Source organism: Ictalurus furcatus, chromosome 9 (genome assembly GCF_023375685.1).
Source record: "Ictalurus furcatus strain D&B chromosome 9, Billie_1.0, whole genome shotgun sequence".
NCBI classification, from domain to species: Eukaryota; Metazoa; Chordata; class Actinopteri; order Siluriformes; family Ictaluridae; genus Ictalurus; species Ictalurus furcatus.
The window spans coordinates 27,511,681-27,534,280 of NC_071263.1; the positions used below are offsets into that span (position 1 = coordinate 27,511,681).

General features: G+C 40.7%; 1 protein-coding gene across 1 annotated transcript; it reads right to left on the reverse strand.

Moving 5' to 3' along the window:
• Window positions 1–82: 82 nt before the first annotated feature.
• On the reverse strand, window positions 83–20,123 carry reep3a (receptor accessory protein 3a). Its single transcript, XM_053632130.1, has 8 exons — window positions 19,948–20,123; window positions 10,623–10,695; window positions 10,313–10,389; window positions 9,983–10,103; window positions 9,532–9,645; window positions 6,755–6,890; window positions 4,426–4,553; window positions 83–4,264 (listed from the first exon to the last, which is right to left on the reverse strand). The coding sequence occupies exons 1-8, from the start codon at window positions 19,977–19,979 to the stop codon at window positions 4,190–4,192; spliced, it is 756 nt and encodes a 251-aa protein (XP_053488105.1). The 5' UTR covers window positions 19,980–20,123; the 3' UTR covers window positions 83–4,189.
• Between the last annotated feature and the right edge of the window lie 2,477 nt (window positions 20,124–22,600).

Below are 22,600 nucleotides of genomic sequence, written 5' to 3' on the forward strand. Positions count from 1 at the left end.
CGGACCCTAAGACGTGTATGAAAAAGATTTTGGGGCAGAACAGACTCCACTGTAAAACTAAAAAAATATATATATATATATATATATATATATTGCACACCAATCACACGGTTCCTTTCTGGCCCTGGCTGATAAATCCTCATTTTTAAGTCTACTAAATGAATAAATGTCAGTGTAAATAGTCGTACATTTTATATACCATGTGTGGAATTGAAAACAGGACAGTTATAAAATCAAAGCATTTCGACTTTATTTAACAATCGATGCAGAGACATTCAGGCTCGCTCAGACTGGACGTGCCGGTGTAGATCCGGCATTAACTACGGCCTTCAAACCAGCTGCTGGATTTTCTCTCATAAGAGAGTACATAATAATAATGTTAGTGTTTTCTCTCCTTAACCACTCTGCTTTAACTCGCACAACAAAAGCAACCGATCGGTCATCTTACACGACGTCTCAGTCTAACAAATGCACATACGTGGATCTAGGCCAAATTTGAATGTTCTAACGTTTACAGAACGGATGCTGAATAGACGAGTATGGGACCGAGTTCTCTCTTACACATTTACACCCGCGTCAGGCGAGAAAACAGAACAGTTCAACACCGTAGTAACAAACACTAACAATATAACACACGTTAATATACGATTTTTTTGGTCGTCATTTCTTCTGGGAAGAAGTGGAAAAGAAAAAAAAAGAGAGAGCGAGAGAGAGAATTTGAGCATAGTTTTGAGTCCATGAATTTAAAACTAAATAATTAGCTCATGTTTTTGTTTCAGGATACTCGATAAGTCCGATCCGGAATTTAAAAGTGCAGATGAAGTCCACTAGTGGACTAGACTAAATACGAGTCCACAAAGCTACATTTAAAAGGAAGAAAGCGTCTCGATACATAAATACACGCACGGTTCAACTCGAAACAAGACCGCAGAGCACAAGCACGGTGCTTAGCGTACATTCGGTTCACATCCACGTGTTCGAAGAGCGCTAGGCCGTTAAATTGGAACGCTTTTATTTACCAGCTTCCGATATTATCATGACGTTGTGCTTGGGAAAAACGGCAGAACGGTTGGTTCTGCCATAGTGTCCAAACGTTCGTAGGGGAATTCTCGTCCTGTGAACAGAACTACGGGGACACAGCCTTCAGGTTTGGAGCACAAGCGCTCGGCAAATCTGTGCCGTCAAAGGTAGACTCCTTCTGGACACAGGAATACTACGACTTGTGAAATGAAAACAAATACAATATTGTGTTAAGTTAAATGATCTGTACACGCCCTAAACTAAGCATTATTACAAGACGGGGAAAAACAAAAAGAAAAGAAAAAATGCACGGAGAATAAATTGTAAACAGGCCGCAGAGCGTTGCGACATCCACACGCACACATCTGAGAGAAGTAGGCAGGTCAGTGTTGGAAAAGTGCTTAATATTAGCTGCATTCATTATGAATGTTAAAGCAGTAGACCTGAAACTCCTTATAAAACCCACTAAGGAATTAAAGGCCGCTTTTTGGTATTGCGACAAAACAATCGAAACGATATGATTACTACGCTTCCTGTTAGAAACTAACTAGCCGTTGAGATAAAATACAGACCAGTATTGATGAAAATTCACGAATGAAGATTATTAATTTGTATTAATTATTAATAGGCAGGCTATTTTAAGTATTTCGGTTCTCGGTGTAAATAGATATAATAAATAATATCTGCCAGTGTCTGACGCCGAGCTGTTATACACTTTAATAAATGGAAAAGCCGTTTTAAAAGCTGTTGCTATGACGACGCCACCCCCCCCCCCACACACCCCCCCGCTATATTCGTTTAAGATGAGAAAATGATCCTAAGAGACGTATCTCTGCATAAATGAAGAACATTGTCAGTCAACGTCACAAACGTTCATGGTGTGTTTATGTCAAATGTCACCTTATACCAGTCCAGCATTTTAGGCCAGTGTTGATTTGGGGAGGATGGGGGAGAGGGGCTCAAGGTAAAACAGCTAAGGGATTAATGAATTAATGATAAACACTTGCTATAGATTTCATACTGAGGCTCTGGAGTGTTAATGGACGACCAAGTGTTTATCAAGCCTCCTTAGGTGTGTATGTTACGGAATGACGAAACCATTGATATAAAAGATCCTCTGATGTGTGTTACGGAATGATGAAGCCTATTCATTTATAAGCTCGTCTGGATGTGGGTTACAGAATGACGAAGCCCGTTCATATAGACGATCATCCTCAGGGGTGTTTTTACAGAATGACGACGCCCTTTAATGATCCTCAGGTGTGTTACGGAATGACGAAACCCATTCGTATAGAGCAGTGGTTCCCAAACTGAGGTGACGGAGGGGGTACGTCAGCAAAATGCTGAGATTACTGTTCATTTAATTCCGCCTCACTAAATAACATTAAAATTGTAATCCATGTTTTTCCTCACGGCCAAAAAATGAACTTGTGCCCCCTCCAGTGTACAAACAGCAAAATTGCAATGTTGTAAAGGTCAAATACATGACATCCAATCATATTAGCCTGTCTTTCACGGTCAAAACTGCAAACCACTCACAGTCCTGCGTCAGTGTGCATTTGACCGCATGTCATTTATCGCCAGCACACGGCTATATGATGAAGTTAAGTAATAGCTCGTAACATTAAAATGGAGAAGTGGCTACAAAGCTATCGCCCCGCAACCACAGTCCTCTGACAGCGGTGGCCCAGGTCCGTCTAACACCGCGTCTGTAGCAAGCGTAAGTGTACCCAGTGTTACTAGCCCAGTTCACGCTGATACAGACAGCCATGTATCCAAAGTTGAAACGCCACCTCTTCTTTGAAACCCGTTCGTCTAGAGGATCCTCTGGTGTGTGTTACGGAATGACGAAACCCATTCGTATTCGTATAGAGGATCCTCTGGTGTGTGTTATGGAATGACGAAACCCATTCGTATAGAGGATCCTCTGGTGTGTGTTATGGAATGACAAAACCCATTCGTATAGAGGATCCTCTGGTGTGTGTTATGGAATGACGAAGCCCATACATATTCATATAGAGGATCCTCTGGTGTGTGTTACGGAACAAAACCCATTCGTATAGAGGATCCTCTGGTGTGTGTTACGGAATGACGAAACCCAATCGTCTAGAGGGTCCTTTGGTGTGTGTTACGGAATGACAAAACCCAATTTATATATAAGCTCCTCGGATGCGAGTTACAGAAAGACGAAGCCCGTTCATATAGAGGATCCTCAGGCGTGTTACGGAATGATGAAGCCTATTCATATAGACGATCATCCTCAGGAGTGTGTTACAGAATGACGATGCCAGTTCATAGACAAGGTTCTCAGGTGTGTTTTTTTTTTACGGAATGACGAAGCCCTTTAATATAGAGGATCTTCATGTGTGATATAGAATGACGAAGCACATTCGTCTAGAGGCTCCTCAAGTAGGTTACAGAATGACAAAACCCATTTATATAAATGGTCCTCGAGTTTTTTTTTGTTACAGAATGATGACACCCATTTGTATATAAGCTAATTAGATGTGTGTTCCAGAATGACGAAGCCCATTCATATAGAGGATCCTCGGGTGTGTGTTACGGAATGACAAAGCCTGGTCGTATCGAGGATCGTTGGGAACGACAAAGCTTGTTCATACAACGGCTCTACGGATTTGTATTACGCGATGACAGGGTTTGCCCATATAGATGCTTCCCATTAGTGTATTGTGGAACGATCGGGACTGTTCATAGATGCTCTTTGGGTGTCTTTTGGAATGATCGTGTCTGTTAAATCATCAATATAATAATGACCAGGCCTGTTGATACAGATGCTTTTGTCACGTGTTATTGCACAATCTGTCTCCGTCCGTCGGATTACGGATTGACGGGACATGTTTATATAGAGGTTTTTATGGTGTGTGTTGCAGGACGATCAGGTCTGTTCATACCACAGCTCATCAGGCATGTACTGTGGGATGACTAGCGGGTGTTACGGAATGACTAATTGTTCATACTTTGCTGGTGCATTACTGGACGATGAGGTCTTTTCATGGGAGGTTTGTTGGGTGACACATAAGGACTAGGCCTGTTCATACAGACGGTCCTTAGCAGTGTGTTTTAAAAAGGACTAGGCCTGTTCATTCAAAGGTTTTGTGGTTTGCCTAATGGGACGATCCAAGCTGGTTTCTGGCGTGTTTCCTGTTGATCATGGCTGTTCAAACGTGTTGGCAGCGATCACTGGCCTCCTTCTGGTTTTAATTTTCAGGGAGCTGTAACGAGACTGTATACACACACACACACACAGAATAGTATCAAATGAATATGATTAATTAGGATTATATAGCACATTTGTTAATAGTTGAATATTTAAAAATAACCATCAGTAATGGAGTTACAAACGGATCTCGCACTAGAAACAAGCTGTTTCCTGTGCATACACACCTCTTTGCGTACAACTTTGGCACGGCTCATCTTCACACTCTGAGTTCTGCGCAGACCCTTTGGCAACGATGAGTCGTCCTCTGAACACGTCCCATCTACTTCCTCCCTGTGTCCTGCCTGCTTGTACTCTAAATAGGCATTAGCAGAAGAGTAGCATTTAAAGCCGGACCAGAACAGTTCGATTTATTTATGGAACAAATTTAATAGTACTAGAGAGATGAAACGATACATAACCGCACGGATAATCTCTAGTTTGGCAGATTTACGACCCAGATCACAGGCTGAATTTACATTTACATTTAGGGTATTAGGCAGACTCTTTTATCCAGAGCGACTTACATTGATCTCATTCATACATCTGAGCAACTGACGGTGAAGGGCCTCGCTCAAGGATCCACAACTCACAACCTTCTGAGCAGTAGACCAACACCTTAACCCCTGAGCTACCACTGGATTTTCTGAGACCGCCGGAGCTTTTTCATCAAAATACAAAAAAAAAAAAAAGTGTACAAAGTGTCAAGCCGGTCTGATCACCAGCTAGACTGATCTAAATCTGAGCACTACAGGAAGTCAAGTTTTCCTCTTAAGCATGTTCCCTCAATGAGAAAGTTCAAGACGAAGTGAATCCTTATGACCGGTCTTTGAGTGCGTGACTAATCTAGAGTGGGCGAGGAATATTTCTGGAATGTTGTGTCCTTGTATTTAGAGGTACGCTGGAAATGTCTGAAGCAATCAGCTGTGTAAACGAGCTTCTCGAAGTGTAGGAGGTAAAACTAGATCCTATTAAAATCGGTAGCTGTCTAAAGCATGCCACATAAAGCGCACGCAGCAACACTACAGTCAGTATTTAAGAGATTATTGTGTCTTGGAAGCTTTTAAGCATCATTTCAGGCAGTTTAGTCAAGGCGCATCATATCTCATCTCGCAACACAGCCTTCATCGGAAATCCGGTAATAAAAACATTCACACCCGATCCTTATTTCTCTGGGGAAAGTTGTATCAAAAAAAAAAATAGAAGCTGTGAGCAAGAAATAGAAATCGTTGCAGGATGTGCAGAGTAAACAGGAATGACAGGTTTATAGTGGATGGTGGTATTCATAGAATATACTGACGTTTTCAGTAAAGGCAATGTCAGTGCCAGGGTATGCAAGGCTCTATTTATATTCCAGGGCTGACTGGAAGTTGGAGAAGGAAGAACTATACTGCTAGCGCACGCTCTTAAAGTGTGTATCTGAGAAACACCGTACGTACATGTCCACTAAACTGTCCAAGAACCTTGTTCTTAATACAGGTCCAACAAACAGAATCATATCTTAATCATGTCTTACTACTGTACCCATACTGACGCATCAATAATTAATTTACGTGCAATAATGAATTGGTTTTTGTTAAAAGTCCTCACAGACTTGCATAATCTTGTGGGCGTGGGTTCTATTCTGGTTGTGCACTGAATACGTATTACTCAATATCTACTTGAAAATATCAACAATAGGGAGAAACTGTGAAATTATTTCTGAGAGACAACAAAGCAGATATGATTGGAGAATTGCCACGTGACGTGGATTAGGACGGATGCGGACGCGGATAAGAGATTTATTAGAGTAGAGACAGGCAGACAAATTTCGAAACGTGAGACAATAGCATGGTCAAAACCGGGCAATGGGTCAATAGCGGGTATAAACAAGGCTAAACAGGAACGGAGAAACGAGGAGGAGAACCGGATCAAAACTATGAAGTACAAAATGTCATGTACGTGATGTACAAAGGCTTGGCACGGTGAGAACACACATGCAGTGATACTTCGTGATGAACAAAGAGACACGAAGGGGTTTAAATAATAAATGAAATCAAGGGTGAACACACATACGGGAAACGACCAATGACGATACGGCGGAGGAGACAGGACAGAAATCATAATGAAACACAAACGTGTCAAGTCGATGTCACCGAAACCCGGAGGTTTGGGTGCTGCGTGCTGCAGCGCTAGCGCGAGGGGAAATCATGATGAGAATCCTTTGGAGAAAATATAAAAATGGCTCAGCAAGATTGTCTACTGTTAGATACCATAATGGATCCCAGGATACATCCTGCTTAAATCATATCCCAGTAATCTGGGACTGATGGCATCATCAAGCTTCCTATAAAACTGGGTATCCAAAAGTCTTGACCAAAAACACCCCTGTGTTGCCTGGAAACGTGTTTTTATTACCTTCTGAACTCTTACACACGGACATAAATATATATTTTTATGGAATATTTTATTCTTAGATAACCACAGAGTCTGAAAAAAAGAGAAACGTTGAGAAAGGTTTGACTGTCAGTTGCCTACCAGAGCCCTGGGTGCTGGGGTCTTCACTCTCAATGCCCAGCTGGGCCGGTTTCGCGAATGCTGATTGGCTGGACGGAACCTGGGTGAGGTCAGGAATACTAAAGCTCCTTAGACGCTCACTGATGGCACCCTGTCCCTGTAAAAAAAACAAAACAAATCAGGTTATCATGTTGAGTTCTATAACAGAAGTTCCTCCATTTGTCTCTTCGCCACGGATGGATTAGGTTTAATTATACAGACGCTACAATTTAACTGGTTCCTGATGGCATCTTATATCTACTAATAACCAGCATCTGTCTCGCTCTGGTTATTTCGTGGTTCGTTTCGTTTTCAGGAAGTAAAACAGTAGCTTCCTAAATCTTTGTGAACAGTACCAGTTATTCAACTATGAAAAGAAAGAAGAAGTGTGAGCACACAAAGGGCAAGCGAAATCTCCAGTATGCTAAAGAAAATAATTATTGGCACCCTCGAGGGTCAACACGCTTTATTCTCAATTTAACTTTATCAATTACTAAGGAAATTATGGCCTTCTGTCTCACCTCATATCTAAAGAGATATAACAGTTCCTAAGCGCTTTAAAAAAAGAAATCATTTGGGAGTCCAAGAGGGAGGTGGGAGAGATGGTATCACTCCAAGCGGTCGTCTATTTGCACGTACAGCACGACAAATAATTAACCGCACTCGGAGCTTTCGTAAAATGAAAAATAAAAACACCCAAAACTGTATACGGTTCCATAACGAAGACCAACTGTACGTCGATACGTGAAATCCTGGAAGGAACGTCGGACGGCGTGGCGCGGGGACGTAATGACGTGTGACGTTAATCCATCTATGTTCTATAACACGTAAAACGGGAACAAGAAAGGAATATTCTAAAAGCCACTCATGTAAACACCTTAATCAGAATATCGTCTTATTCAGAATAAGGTCCATAATTAGATTACTGCTGTCCGTGTAAACGCGGTCAATCAGTGGAACACTAACCGAGCGTAGGCGTATGTGAGCTAATGTATTCGGAAGAGGGATAGATAGCGCTTTCCTCCGAGCGTTCGGCTGTCCTGTGACACAGCAAGAGCAGCAGATCAAAAAGTACAGAAAAAGAAATTCCTTCTCAATTCTTTCCCCCCCCTCATATTCTTGCTCATAAGAATTTCTAGGTGTGCCAATAAGGCAGCTGACCTTGTAGCCTTTTAATAATTAGCTTTCGAACAACATTTTTAAAAAAATAAATAAATAAATAAATAAATAAATAACACTAGCTTTTAAACAACATTTTAAAAACTAGCTTAATCTCCTGGTAGATCTCGTCACCCTGGAAAGAATCACAGCTAAATAAATAAATAAACAAACAAACAAATAAATAAATAAATCTAATTCCTCTTTCCATACGTTCTCTTGGTAAAACAGGTATACATATAATACAGCGTTTGCGTGCAAGAAGAAGCAAGTGAGCAGAACATAAACAAATCAGGGTGTTACCTGCAGCGCCAACATCTTTAGCCAGGCACAAAGACCATTACGAGGTTAGTCTAGTGTACAGAGAGAGGAAGAAGGGAGAGAAACAGAGAGAGAGAGAGGGAATGAGAGTGAAACAACCAGAAGTAAAGCACAGCAGAAACGCCCGCTGTCTTCAGGAATAAGATTCCACTGCATGCAGCAAGCAAGAAATGATTTTTTAGCAGCAAAGCCTGAGAAATAAGGGTCAAATAAATTATATATATATATATATATATATATATATATATATATATATATATATATATATATGTATTGTTATGCCATATTTCTTAATAAACCTGCTTCCCAGATTAATGATGTCTGTGTGATACGCCTCATGCGTGACATTATTTAGAACATGACGAGATAAATGATATTTATATTACAGATCATTTGTGACAAACACGTACACCGCCGGTCAAAAGTATGTGGACACCCGACCGAAATGTTTCTCATGATCTTAAAAACCTTTTGATCTCAAAGTTTCTTTCATTAGAAAACGAAAAAAATCTTTATTTAAACGTTCGACTCGGAGGGAAATATTCCGAAAAGCAGGCGATGAGAGTCCGGCGTCGGTGCGCACTCCTTTAATACTGTTTAAAAAAGCATCTCAGGGAAATTCCTCAAGGAATCGGGTGAGAAAAACGCCGAGAATACATTTCTGGGGAAATTGAAGATGATAAAATGCTAAATTAATTAAGATTTATTTTGGATTTTTTATTTATTTATTTTTTTTGCACGACATAATTCCCATAGTTCCATTTGTGTTACTCCAGAGTTTTGATGACTTCATTATTATTCTAAAATGTGAGGGGGAAAAACATAAACTTTTGACCGGTGGTTCCACTGCGAAGTTGGAATATTGGCAATAACACATTTTTTTATTCAACATGTCGTAAATCTTCTCTCACTAACAAGACTCGTTTTTCACCAGCACTCCGTCCTCCATGTTTGTTTTGCTCGCTTACATGCCGACGTGATTCTTCAGGTGGTACAAAAGTGCTGGCACGGCAGGACAGGACTGCTTAGGAGTGAAGCGTTAAACGCTGGCACGAGCGGGAGTTCAGGACGTTAGTACTGACAGCTTAATGTTCGGCTCGAGTGGATCAGTAAACTGAGAACGTGTGAAAGACTCCTTTGTGAGACAAAGATGAATGTCTGAGTGTTGTGTATCTGTTACCATGACGGCAAAAAAATAAAACCCTGCGTTTATTCACGTTTGAGCTCTCCCTCTAGAGAGTGTGTGTGTGTGTGTGTGTGTGTGTGTGTGTGTGTACTACCTTGACAGCAGCAGTGACAGCGACTGAAGCAGCAACACTGAGGCTTTGCCTTCCAAGGTTCACCATGGTCTCATAACTCTTCTCTTTGGCCTGAACGATGTAATCATCTATCTCCTGAAACACACACACACACACACACACACAGTTAGCATCAAACAGTTAGCATCAAAATTCAAATGCTTCACTGGTTCTCTTTGTCTTCTTCTATTTTTTTTTTGACTACCTAGAACAAATTAACCGTCTATTTCTACAGCCACGCCCTCGGCGTGTTCGTCTTCCAGCTTTTCCAGCGTCGGAAGTAAAGAAGTTAAAATAAACGTCCAGTAGGAAGAGGATATCGTGTTCGACAAGCCCACGTTTCCATTCATTATTAGTGTCCTTGGCATTGTGGAGTTCGGTTTGGTTTTCCTTTAAAACTACAACAGCCTGGGAGTTTGCTTAATGTGAGTACCCTCTCTCTGGAGGCCAGCAGCGGGTGCAGGAACTTCCTGAAGATCAGACCGGCTCCTCTGGTGTACGGCGACACCAACCAGATCACCACGCACATTTTTAACTCGTAGTACAACGGAAACCTGCCGGTTCGAATAAAAACAAATAAATTAATACAGGCGTTTACTGACAGCGCTGGAGGAGATGTGACCGAGGTCATGAGGCACAAATGTAGCGCTGAACACACGGCACTTTTAAAATGAAATCCTAACAAGCAATTAAAATATTTCGTAAAAAAAAAAAAAAATAATAATAATAATAATTTTTTTTAAAAGTGTGTGTGATGTCTCACCATGCTATGGAGAGGTCTGCGATCGTCTCTGCTACGGTATAAAGAGCAAACACAATCCAATACATCATCCACCGCACCTGCGGAAACACACACACACACACACACACACACACACACACACACACACATACACATAGAGGAAAGGGAAATGACAGGGATCAGATAGAGCTGCTGTACTGCTTTTCCTCTGTACAGGACACAGACGCTGATTCGGCACGAATACAAGCCAGCCTTCACCTCTTTTAAATTTCACCTGTTTATTTCGTAAATATCCCAATGTTTTATGAGAAAGGAAGAAAATCAGGCTTACGTATTCTTTCACAGACTTGGTCTTGACTGCTTTGTAGGAGTAATATGCTGGATAAAGTGTGCCAAAGAGAAGCCTGGAACACGAACACAAACATTCAGACATAAAACACTATCAGTACGTTCACACGGACGACGATAATCCGATATGAACCCGATTAAGACGATACTCTGATTAAGAAACTAGCATGTAAACAGAGATTATTGATGACCTTAATCCGATTAAAGTCATACTCGAAGTAAACACGAATGGAATTAAGACGTGTGGAGTATTCCTGTTTAAGTCGCATTATGGACGTGCGTTACAGACATGTACACACCTTAATCACACTATTAACGTCCGAAACCGCGTACTTACCTACTATATAGACGGTAAGTACGCGGTTTGGGACGCAGCCTACGGCTTCAATCAGTCGTCTATTTGCACGTACAGCACGACTAACAATTACCCGCACTTGACGCTTTCATGAAATTAATAAGAAAAACACCCAAAACTGTATACGGTCCCATAACGAAGACCAGCTGTACGTCGATACGTGAAATTCTGGAGGGAACGTCAGACGGCGTGGCGTGGGGACGTAATGACGTGTGACGTTAATCCATCTATATTCTATAACACATAAAACAGGAACATGAAAGGAATATTCTAAAAGCGACTCATGTAAACACCTTAATCAGAATATCGTCTTATTCAGAATAAGGTCCATAATTAGATTACCGCTGTCCGTGTAAACATAGGGATTGTCTCAAATGATGAGTACGAGTTCAACTACAACTTTACCAATGTTTTGTAGAAAAGAAGCCAGATCATTGTCATGAAGTATATCACTGGTTCCAAAATAATAATTATAATAATAATAATAATAATAATAAATTACAAAACGTCAAAAGAAAATATAAATAATACAAAACAGCTTTAATCCCACCTCAAATTATGAACATTTTCTCATATGGTTTTCATCTCTGTAAGTGTTTGAGACCCTTGTTTCTTTTCTAATCTGATCAATATAGATGAGCTTTGTAAAGGACGTTTTACAACACATTCATTTTCTCTAGTAATGTACACACCGATCAGCCATAGCATTAAAACCACCTGCGTAATATTGTGTAGGTCGCCCCTTGTGCCACCAGAACAGCTCTGACTCGTTGAGGCATGGACTCCACCTTCGAGACCTCTGAAGGTGTGCTGTGGTGTCTGGCACCGAGACGTCAGCAACAGATCCTGTAAGTCCTGTAAGCTGCGAAGTGCGGCCTCCATGGATCGGACTCGTTCGTCTAGAACATCCCACCTCGAACTCTTCGTCATGTTCCTCAAACCGTTCCTGAACAATGTTTGCGGTGTAGCATGGCGCATTATCCTGCTGAAAGATTCCACTGCCATTAGGGAATAGCGTTGCCATGAAGATGTGTACTCGGTCTGTAGGTGGTACGTGTCAGTGTAACATCCATACGAATGCCAGGACACAAGGTTTCCCAGCAGAACATCGCCCAGAGCATCACACATGATTCCACGTGGATTCCACATGATTCATCAGACCAGGCCACCTTCTTCCATTGCTCCCTGGTCCAGTTCTGATGCTCATGTGCCCAGTGTAGGTGTTTTCGGTGACGTACAGGAGTCCGTGATGCACTTTGTGTTCGGACTCCTTACTATCATAGACGACAGTTTGTGCATCAGTAGCTCTTCTGCAGGATCGGACCAGACGGACTAGCCTTCGCTCCCCATGTGCATCAGTGAGCCTTTCGCGCCCATGACCCTGTCTCCGGTTCACCGGTTGTCCTTCCTTGGACCACTTTTATTAGGTACTAACGACTGCATACCAGGAGCACCCCACAAGACCTGCTGTTTTAGACACGCTCTGACCCAGTCGTCCAACCATCGCAATCTGGCCCTCGTCAAAGTCACTCAGATCCTTCCTTCCACTTGCCCATTTTTCCAACTTCGAGAACTGACTGCCTAATACACCCCACCCCTTGACAGATCCCACAGTAACGAGATAATCGATATCATTCACTTCACCTGTCAGTGGTGTTAATGCTACGGCTGATCTCTGTATCTCTGTGCTATGAGAGGAATAACACACTTCAGGAAGAGCTAAAAATACACGCCACCCCACGGTTGATTATTTTTATTTTCCGATAACAGCACGTCACAAACTATTTTGTTCCTTACCTAGGTCATTTCATCTACAATGACAAAATGGGACTCGGATTTTCTGGATGATTTTACGGCAGAACATTCGAAAATGTATAGTACAAGCCCTGACATCGTAGTTATCTGCAAAAGCCCTTAAAATACTCGAGCATCCTCCTCATGGTGTGTGTGTGTGTGTGTGTGTGTGTATCGTTCCGTTTCAGATTTATAAACATTTCAAACACTTTTGTTTCATCTTGTGAAACTGAGCCAAGTGGAAAGCATTATGATCGCTGACTGTGGGTTTGTGGGAAAAATGCAGCCTTTAGTGAGACTGCGTCCATGCCAATATATTTTCATGTAACTATGGGAACGACAGCACCGCCTGATACTGCGTGTGTGTGTGTGTGTGTGTTTGTGTGTGTGTGTGTGTGTAAATGGGAGCTGCTGGAACAATTCCCCCTATTGCCTAACCGTCTCTCCACCCTTTGCTATCTCTGCTACATGAACTAAACAACAAATAAACACTGTTCCTGTCTAAGACGAGCCACGTTAAGGTCACATGCTAACGTAACTGGCCTCGATGAACTAGAAACTAGCTTAAATAAATAAATAAAGAACTTTAATACTAATTAGTCATACTTCTGTGTTTGCTCTCTGCACATTCATTTCTGCACAGGACGAGCAGATTTCATATCTTTTAGTCCGTTATTTGGTGGACTTGAGTTTCAACCAGCGGAAGAACTCTCTATCGAGTATCGCTAAGGAGATCTGGCTGTCAGTAGAAACGTTTTTTTGTTGTTGTTGTTGTTGTTGTTGTTGGTAGTTGTTTTTTTTTGGTGCTGGATAATTAACACGCGTGGAAGTCGGATGACCTTTTCAGAATCAGGAACACGCAGGCTTGTAAAAGCGTCGATGTCGAGAGAAAATAAAGACAGAAGGGAGAACGGCGCACGCTCCCGGCGTTCACCACCCACTCGCTGAGTTTTTAAAATCGAGGACGCAGCCACGATACAACCTCGTCAGTTGTGTTTTTTATAGAGCTGTTTGTGAATGTAAAAAGTCTGCGAAAATCAAAGCGCACGACAAGCGCCGTTATCGACTCCCGAAAGAAGGAATCGATTCTGAACAGCTGTAACGAGTCGTTAGTGATTCCAGACTGTACTTCCTGTACTAACCTACGTAGGTTCGTAACAAAAAAGCCCCGCCTCTGGTCTTCATCGGCTGCTCGCTGACAGCGGTAGACCAATCACGAAAGACTGGGACGTCTGACCGATCAGAGCAGAGTACGATCTCTGAAAGGAGGAGTTTAGAACGAATCGTTTAGAACGAATCATTTAACGAGTCGTTTGTGACACTGAGGAAAAAGGTCATGCTGCAGTTTAAATTACGAGCACGTTAAAGTGTTTTTTGACCTCGCATGCACGAAAATCTATCGTATGAGACCTTTAAGACAAAATTAGGAACGTTTCAAAACCGTAATAGGTGCGCTTTAAGAGATGGAATACGTCTATGAATGTAAACGTTCGCTAAACAATATCATGTTCTTGTTTGTAAGCGATTGTTCTCTATGTAAACCAACATTCTCAGCTAACTTTTACTACACGTAATTTTCTCCTTAAAACATTTCATACTTTTGGTAAAATCGCTGAGTCACCTGACCATTCCACTTCACACCACCAGACAGCGCCATGAACAGAATACTAGGCCACGTCTGGATCATCTGTAGTCCTAACCGATCCTCATTAGTTCCTTGTTTACTCGTTTTTTATATACTCCCGGTTTTCATTAGCTCGTCGCCAAGTCTTGCGTACTCTCCAGTTGCGAATCTGAGCCTTTATATCTCATGTTTGGGTTTTTCTTCTTTCTGATCCTTTAGAGACTGACTCTCTTGACGCTATTCTTCTCATGAGATCCTGTCTATATCCGACTACGACTTATCTTGCGTCCTACGTTCCCGAATATTCCCGAATAAACTTCAGCACTCACTAGGCCACAAAATGAACAACTCATAACTCTGCTTTTTTCATAACCATGTGCTAATATTGTGTGACCATGGCACTCCAGATGGACTTTTACGTGTTTGGATGAATCCCGGCGTTCACGTCTTCCGACACATCCACGTTATTTTGGTTTTGGAATCTCACAAGACGGATCTTTAACCTGTGGACTTTACCGTCAAGGTTTATATATCGTCTTTATCAGGCAGACGTAACCCTGTAACGTGTGACGTGGCCGTGGTATCTTAGATTCCCACAGATAAGCGACGCTCCACGTGCGCATGATTAACTAAGCAAACACTTGAGTAACTCAGTAAACACTTGAAACGCAGTTTAATTGCGAGTGCTTCAGAAAGTGAGGCCCTGGGACTCCTGACCCTGTGATTCTGTTACAGTGTGGAAATCACAACCTGCCATCATCAACACTCTTATCTTTATGACTGGGCTGTTAAAGCTCTTATTAGCCTGTTTTGGCGGCTAATCCAATCCAATTTGGGTGTAATCACTCGGACCCCGAATCAATCAGGACTATAAAAACCGTCAACTTCTAACAACAATGAATAAATCTGCTGTGTCAGTAAAACGCTCAGGAACAGAAAGCTCTCTGGCTCCCATAAATATCCTGAAAATGATCGTATACGCTTAAATAATCAGCTGAAAATCGAAGTTTTGTGGCTTTTAGTATGAATATGTCAGCGTTACGGTCATCTATAAGCTAGCACGCTCCAAAAAACGATGACGAAATTTCGCATTTAGAAGATATACGAGCTCAAAATGTACAGTCTCGCTCTACCGCCGATACATCGTTGTACACTTCTAATCAGATTTCGTCCAATCAAATGCTCTCTAGGATCTAAAATGTCAAAGTCGTTGAGCAAGAGAACTCGTATCGGCGAGCGCGGGTCGTGAATGCGTCTGTGGCTGTTCGAACGCGTGCGTTTTATTCGGTTTTCCAGCTGTAAGTTGTTTAAGAAGGAAACGGCTTGACTTCGTTCACTTTACTGCTCGCGTCCGTGATGCTAACCGTCAAGTACGGCTTAGCCCGGGCTGTGAGGTAAGCCAGACACTATTGCCTATTTAAAAAGGTGGAGGAGCCACTTGATACATCCCGCCCTGACTTCCTGTTTCAGTGGAAATGATGTCAGCACGTCGAATAACGCAGTGTGTTTCGAGGAAATTCATGGAGACTTTAAATGAATTTAAATGAAACTCATTTCCGGGTTTTGGCGTACAAAAAGACGTCATCCCTGCGCCGCTCTACGGTGATTGGCTGTAAGTTTAGGAAGCGCTTGATTTGATCAGCAGCGGAGTTTTCTATGAGCGGAGGACGAACTTTAAACGTCAATATCGCAGTCGATCATGATCAAGTAATCGTGGGCAGTCGAAATCGTAATCGCGATCGATATTTGATTAATTGTGCAGCCCTAGAGGAGACGTGTAAAAAATTCGTTACAGACTTCCCCTGATAAACGAATCCGATCCGAACAGGGCTTGAAAATTTTATTTTTAAACAATTGTATTTGACACATTTATATCAAGATTGTCATTTATATCACAATTTTCTTACATTCCTTAAAACCATAACGAGCACAATTGACTCTGGAATTCATTACCACTACCTCTACTAGGAGGTGAGGTGAGTAGAAATGTCTTATTTCTGGTTGATTAATCATCTAATGCTGTTTTAGGAACATCACTCTGAGGCAGAAATGTCACCGGTCATCCATCAACAGTACAACAAGTAAAGTCTTTAAAATCTACAGCGTTCTTTGAACATGCTTTTGTCACACGGCGCGTGCCGTAGACTTTAAAACTGTGATGTCGATGATAAACTGCTATATATCTATAATATGCCCACGGGTATGTTAGATTTGCATACTGGGTTCTGAAAGATGAAAGGTCACGTGACCAGATATGCAAACTGTCTCGCTGGTGCTTAGCTTGTGCACACGCTGAGATAAAGTTAATATGGATTCAAATGTCACACTGTTAACCCTGGAATTACCGTTTTAACTAACAGCCAAAAATTCCTTACTACTACTACTACTAATACTACTACTAATACTACTACTACTGCTAATACTACTAGTACTGCTACTGCTAATACTCCTAATACTACTACTACTGCTAATACTACTAGTACTGCTACTGCTAATACTACTAGTACTGCTACTGCTAATACTACTACTACTGCTACTGCTAATACTACTACTACTGCTACTCCTAATACTGCTACTCCTAATACTGCTACCTCGAATTCCCAGCTACAGCAGCAATCTAATGTCATATTTTCCTGTAGCCAGGTGTACAGGAAGTGATAAATTACGGACAGGAATTTAGGCCTAAAGGGAAGACGTGTAGGTTTTTAGGCTATACGTTCTTGAAATCACACCCGAGTGGAAAAATTCCGTTATTATTACCCGGTGAAGCACTTTTTAAAATGACATTTTCACTCTGGAACAATTTAGAGGGATTCTGTTTGCGTTTCCGATTATGTCCAATAAAAATTTGAGTTCGCTTTCGGGTCGTGCTTCGTTCCCTGTACCATTTCTTCGTCCCGTGACTTACTCTTACCAACAAACTCCTCTTCCTTCCAAATGAATAAACTTCCACCATTTTTTTCCTCACCCGAGCCATTGGGAAGACGTGAAGCCAAAAACGCTACCTGGAAAAACCTACCTGAACTGGCGAAATCTCGACTACACAAAACTGCGATCGCACGCTCGTTCGCAGTGATGTCTGTTGGTAAACGAGACCTTTTAGCCGTACTCATGACGTCACGTGACGCGTCTCGGCCCGAATCTGCGTTGACTCTGAAAAATCGCAAGCTCCTTCGCATATCGCGGCGTTCGCTTGATTTTGCGTTCGCTTTGAAATCGCGAAATCCTGGACGGACTGGCTGTAGAACAAGACACACCGCCGTGGGCGGGACATATTCGTTCTTCAGAGCATTTAATTGGACGATCACAAGACTAGTACAGGTTGAATCGTCAACAGAAAAAAAAAAAGGTTGAAAGTTTGAGCTATACAATTAAAACAAGAATTATTTTTGGTGTTTTTTCTCCCACTAGATATTAATAATATAGTAATAGTATTGTAGTGTTATCCACGTCACTAAAGGACATTTACAAAACCCTCTGAAACCCCAGTAGCACTTTAAACATGCTCACTACACTGTTTCAGACACACATCATGTCCTTGATCTCGTACGTTTTTAGACCTTCGTGTGTACGAAGACAACACAGTGATGCAGGTAGACGAAAGTCATCTCATCCCTCTAGCAGGATTAATAATATTACAGGATGTTCCAGTCTCGCTATACCCTAAAGAATTTTTGTTACGAAGATGTTGAAGCAGGAAAACACACAAAAAATGGGGTGTAACATTACACAGGGTCAGAAGAGAAAGCCTTGGGCAAAACCACTTTTGTTCAAAGACATAAACAGTTTATTACAAGCTTATAACATCTGCAGTAAATGTGCATTATATACATAATGATTTAGAAAAATTAAAGCAGTACCATGGAAAGTTAATAAGAACAACAACAACGTTAATAATAATAATAATAATTATAAAACAATAATAAAAAAAGACAACAGTCAAATGCAAGTTTAAAAAAGTGTGTCTTGAGTAGAGCTTTAAAAATGCCAAAGGTCTGAGCTTCCCTGAGTTCAGGAGGAAGAGAGTTCCAAAGTGAAGGAGCGTAGACAGATAAAGCCCTGTCACCCGTAGATTTTAGGTGGGTTTGTGGAACAATTAACAAATTGGACTGTCAGGAGCGTAGTCTGCGATTTGGGGTGTAAGGGATTAATAATCCAGATAAGTAAAGCGGAGCCAAGCCATGTAGTGCCTTGTACGTCAACATCATGATCTTAAAATGGACACGGAACCTGACCGGGAGCCGGTGTAAGGACTCCACAACAGGAGTAATATGGTCACATTTCCTGGTTCCCGTCAGGATCCTGGCGGCAGAGTTTTGAACATACTGCAATTTGTTAATTGTGGATTTAGAAACTCCGGCTAAAATGGCGTTGCGGTAATCCAGCCGAGTGACAACAAATGAGTTAATCAGCTTTTCAGCCACAGAGAGGTTTAGCATTGGGTGCAGTCTAGCTATATTTCTGAGGTGAAAAAAGGATGCTTTAACAATGCTCTGAACAAAAGAATCAAATGCAAGACTGGTATCGAAAATTACTCCAAGGTTCTTCATTTTACTTCGGGTCTCTAGAACAGAGCCATCAACAAACAGAGACAGTGGACCAGCTTTGCGAATTTGATGATGGGAGCCTATAAGCATAACTTCAGTTTTCCCGCTGTTCAGGCACAGAAAGTTCTTATTCATCCACGTTTTTATCTCAGAAATACATTCAGAAAGAAAACAAACATCAAGGTTTTCACCAGATTTTGAGTGAATGTAGATTTGGGTATCGTCAGCATGGAAGTGATAACGGAGGCCGAGCAATCGCAGCAGATGCCCAGGTGGAGATAGATCAATATTGAATAGTAGAGGGCCTAAAACTGAACCCTGAGGAACACCAGTGAGAACAGAGCTAGTGTCAGACCTGTAGCCACCCAGAGAAATAAACTGGGAACGGTCAGTAAAATAGGATTTAAACCAGTTTAAAACTGTCCCAGACACACCAAAAACACTTTCAAGGCAGATAAGTAAAAGACCATGATCCACAGTATCGAAAGCAGCTCTAAGATCAAGAAAAATAAGAATGGATGTAGCGCCAGAATCGTGTGTGTGTATGTGTATATATGTTTGTATATATATATATATATATATATATATATATATATATATACAATATATATATATATATATATATATATATATATATATATATATATACACACACACACACACACACACACACATATATATATATATATATATATATATATATATATATATATAATTATGGTATTTTTCAGCATAACATTTTTAACAAAAGTATGCACAACTAAAATAAATATGAAACTGCTGTATAATTGTGGTGAATTTTAATTATAGCAATAAAAATAAAAGTGTTTTTGTATAAAAACAGCAGCATCGTATTTATGTTATTAGTCGCACGAGCTCACGGTTATAACTACTAGTTAGCCAACTGCTAAGTCACAAAAATACTCCCTATTTCATTAAAAAAAAAAAAAGTGAAAACAGGATAACATGGCAGTTTTTTTTTACTCACACAACAACTCTGGATATAATCCACGAAACCATTTTATCCTTCTGTCGCCTGCCAGTTTAACAGTAGAACCTCTTTCCCCAAGCAAGAAACAACGTATAAGGTGGGATAAGGGAAGTTTAACTATGTCGATGTTCCCAATCACAGCAAAGTCCCTACGTAGGCGCCCTAAATGTAGGGACAACACTATCAGACTCTACTACCTACCTAGTGCGTTTTGTTTACAAGTAGAGCCGTTTGGGATTCGGCTCAAACTTTCGTTTGCAGCTTATCCGGCTAGCAAAAACCGAACTAAACGATTGTTTATCATATCGTCAGAGCAACGTGACAACGGTTATTTCATTAAACGCTGCCATTCTATGTTTTATTTCCCTAAATAGCAATTCGATAAAATATCCTTTGTCCGTTTTATCGCCTAAAGGGGGAAAAAACGTTAGGAATAACTGATAGATTATTTGTCCAATCAGAACCCAGGATTCAGTATAGTCCCCGCCTCTTGAAAACGCTGATTGGATAGATCGAATTGTTTCTAGGTGACGTCAGCATGCCTAGCTTTCCTGATGTGCTCTTCCTGCACTGCACAGCTTAGTGTTTTTGTTCTAACTGGAGTGTTTTAACCTTGTTAAGCTCGTGAGTTGTGTTAGATTATGAAACAAACAAAACAAACAATCAAGCAAGTAATAAAATGCTTTTAGGGGGCAACTTTTGTGTTAGAGCTGCATAACAGTATGTTACACTGAGTTATCACTGAAAATATTCATGAAGTTTATAGGCGAAGTAGTGTAGTATATACCATAATATAACCTAGGCTTACTTAGGTTTATTTTATTTTATTCTTAACCTGAGCATTTTTACCCTGGATCTGCTTCCAATTAGCACTCCTTAGGTTGCCAGAGTTTATTGCACAACTACTGCAAAACAAACAAACAAACACACAAACAAAAACAAACAATAGTGATCCCTGTCCTGGACATGTTTTCCTATATTATTATTATATATCTATCATTTATAGTATTTCTAGTATCCTTTCATTGTCATGTCCAGGTGCATAACTTCAGGTAAATGGAAAGCCAATGCAAACAAATTCAACCACAGGATCCCAACCCTGCTCCTGTTGTACACCTTACTTCACAATTTAGTGTTTCTCCTGCGCTAACACACATTTCAACTGAAAACAGGCTGTACAAGCTGTTAATACGTTGACTCGGGTGTGTTAGAGCGGTGAAAACACTCAAATATGCAGGACAGAGGTTCTTCCAGGACCAGGGTTGAGAACTTGTGATTTAACCCAGGCGGTTGTAGTGAAAGTCCACTTTCAGGACTGAGCAGATGAGGGTGCTGCTTCACCAGGAAAGTCCTGAGACCTGACCGAGGCATCTGAGTAATTTATATACACAGCAGTTTCTCCAACAACAACGAATCGACTCAATCCTGATCCAAACAGAACAGATGGCATGATCTTAAGCATAGGCTAGTGTACGATTGTAGTTAGTACTTTAACAGTCTAGAAGTCCATGAGGTAGAGGGAACTAATGTGGCTGCTTGACCCAGATGCGAGTTTAATTCAAGAAGCAAGATTTGTATTAAATAAATTCAATTCAATCTATTTATAGCTAAGGCTGTTGTACAAGAAATAAATAAATATGACTAGTACTGCTACAACAACAACAAGAACACAGTATATTGCATGTATGCCGCTCCAGGTCCCAGATTGGATTCTGAGCTCGGGCTAATGTCTGTGCTGAGTGTCACATGTTCTTCCCGTGTTCGCGTAGGTTTGCTCCGGGATTTCAGGTTTCCTACTATCCAAAAACATGCAGGTAAGCAGATTAGTTATGATAAAGTGCCCAGAGGTGTGATTGAGTGTATGAATGTGTGTGCATGGTGCCCTATGATGGACTGGTCTGTCTGACCGAAGTCTGACCCTGACCAAGATAAATCGCTTACGTAAGATGAGGATGAAATTATTATTGTTATTATTATTATTATTATTATTAATAATAATAATAATAATAATAATAATAGTAATAATAATAACAGTAATAATAACAACAAGAATAATAATGGTAGTAGTATGGGTCCTTGTATCATTGTTTTAATGCCTGCGAATAATCATAACTTTTTACTACTTCTGCTACTACTACTACTACTACTACTACTACTGCTAATTCTACTACTACTACTACTACTATTACTACTACTACTTTTACTGCTAATTCTACTACTACTACTACTACTACTACTAATTCTACTACTACTACTACTGCTACTGCTACTACTACTGCTGCTAATTCTACTACTACTACTACTGTTACTGCTAATTCTACTACTACTACTACTAATACTACTACTACTACTACTACTACTACTACTGCTGCTAATTCTACTACTACTACTACTACTTTTACTGCTAATTCTACTACTACTACTACTACTACTACTACTAATTCTACTACTACTGCTACTTTTACTGCTAATTCTACTACTACTACTGCTAATACTATTACTACTACTACTACTACTAATTCTACTACTACTACTGCTAATACTATTACTACTACTACTACTACTAATTCTACTACTACTACTGCTACTTTTACTGCTAATTCTACTACTACTACTGCTACTACTACTACTAATACTACTACTATTACTA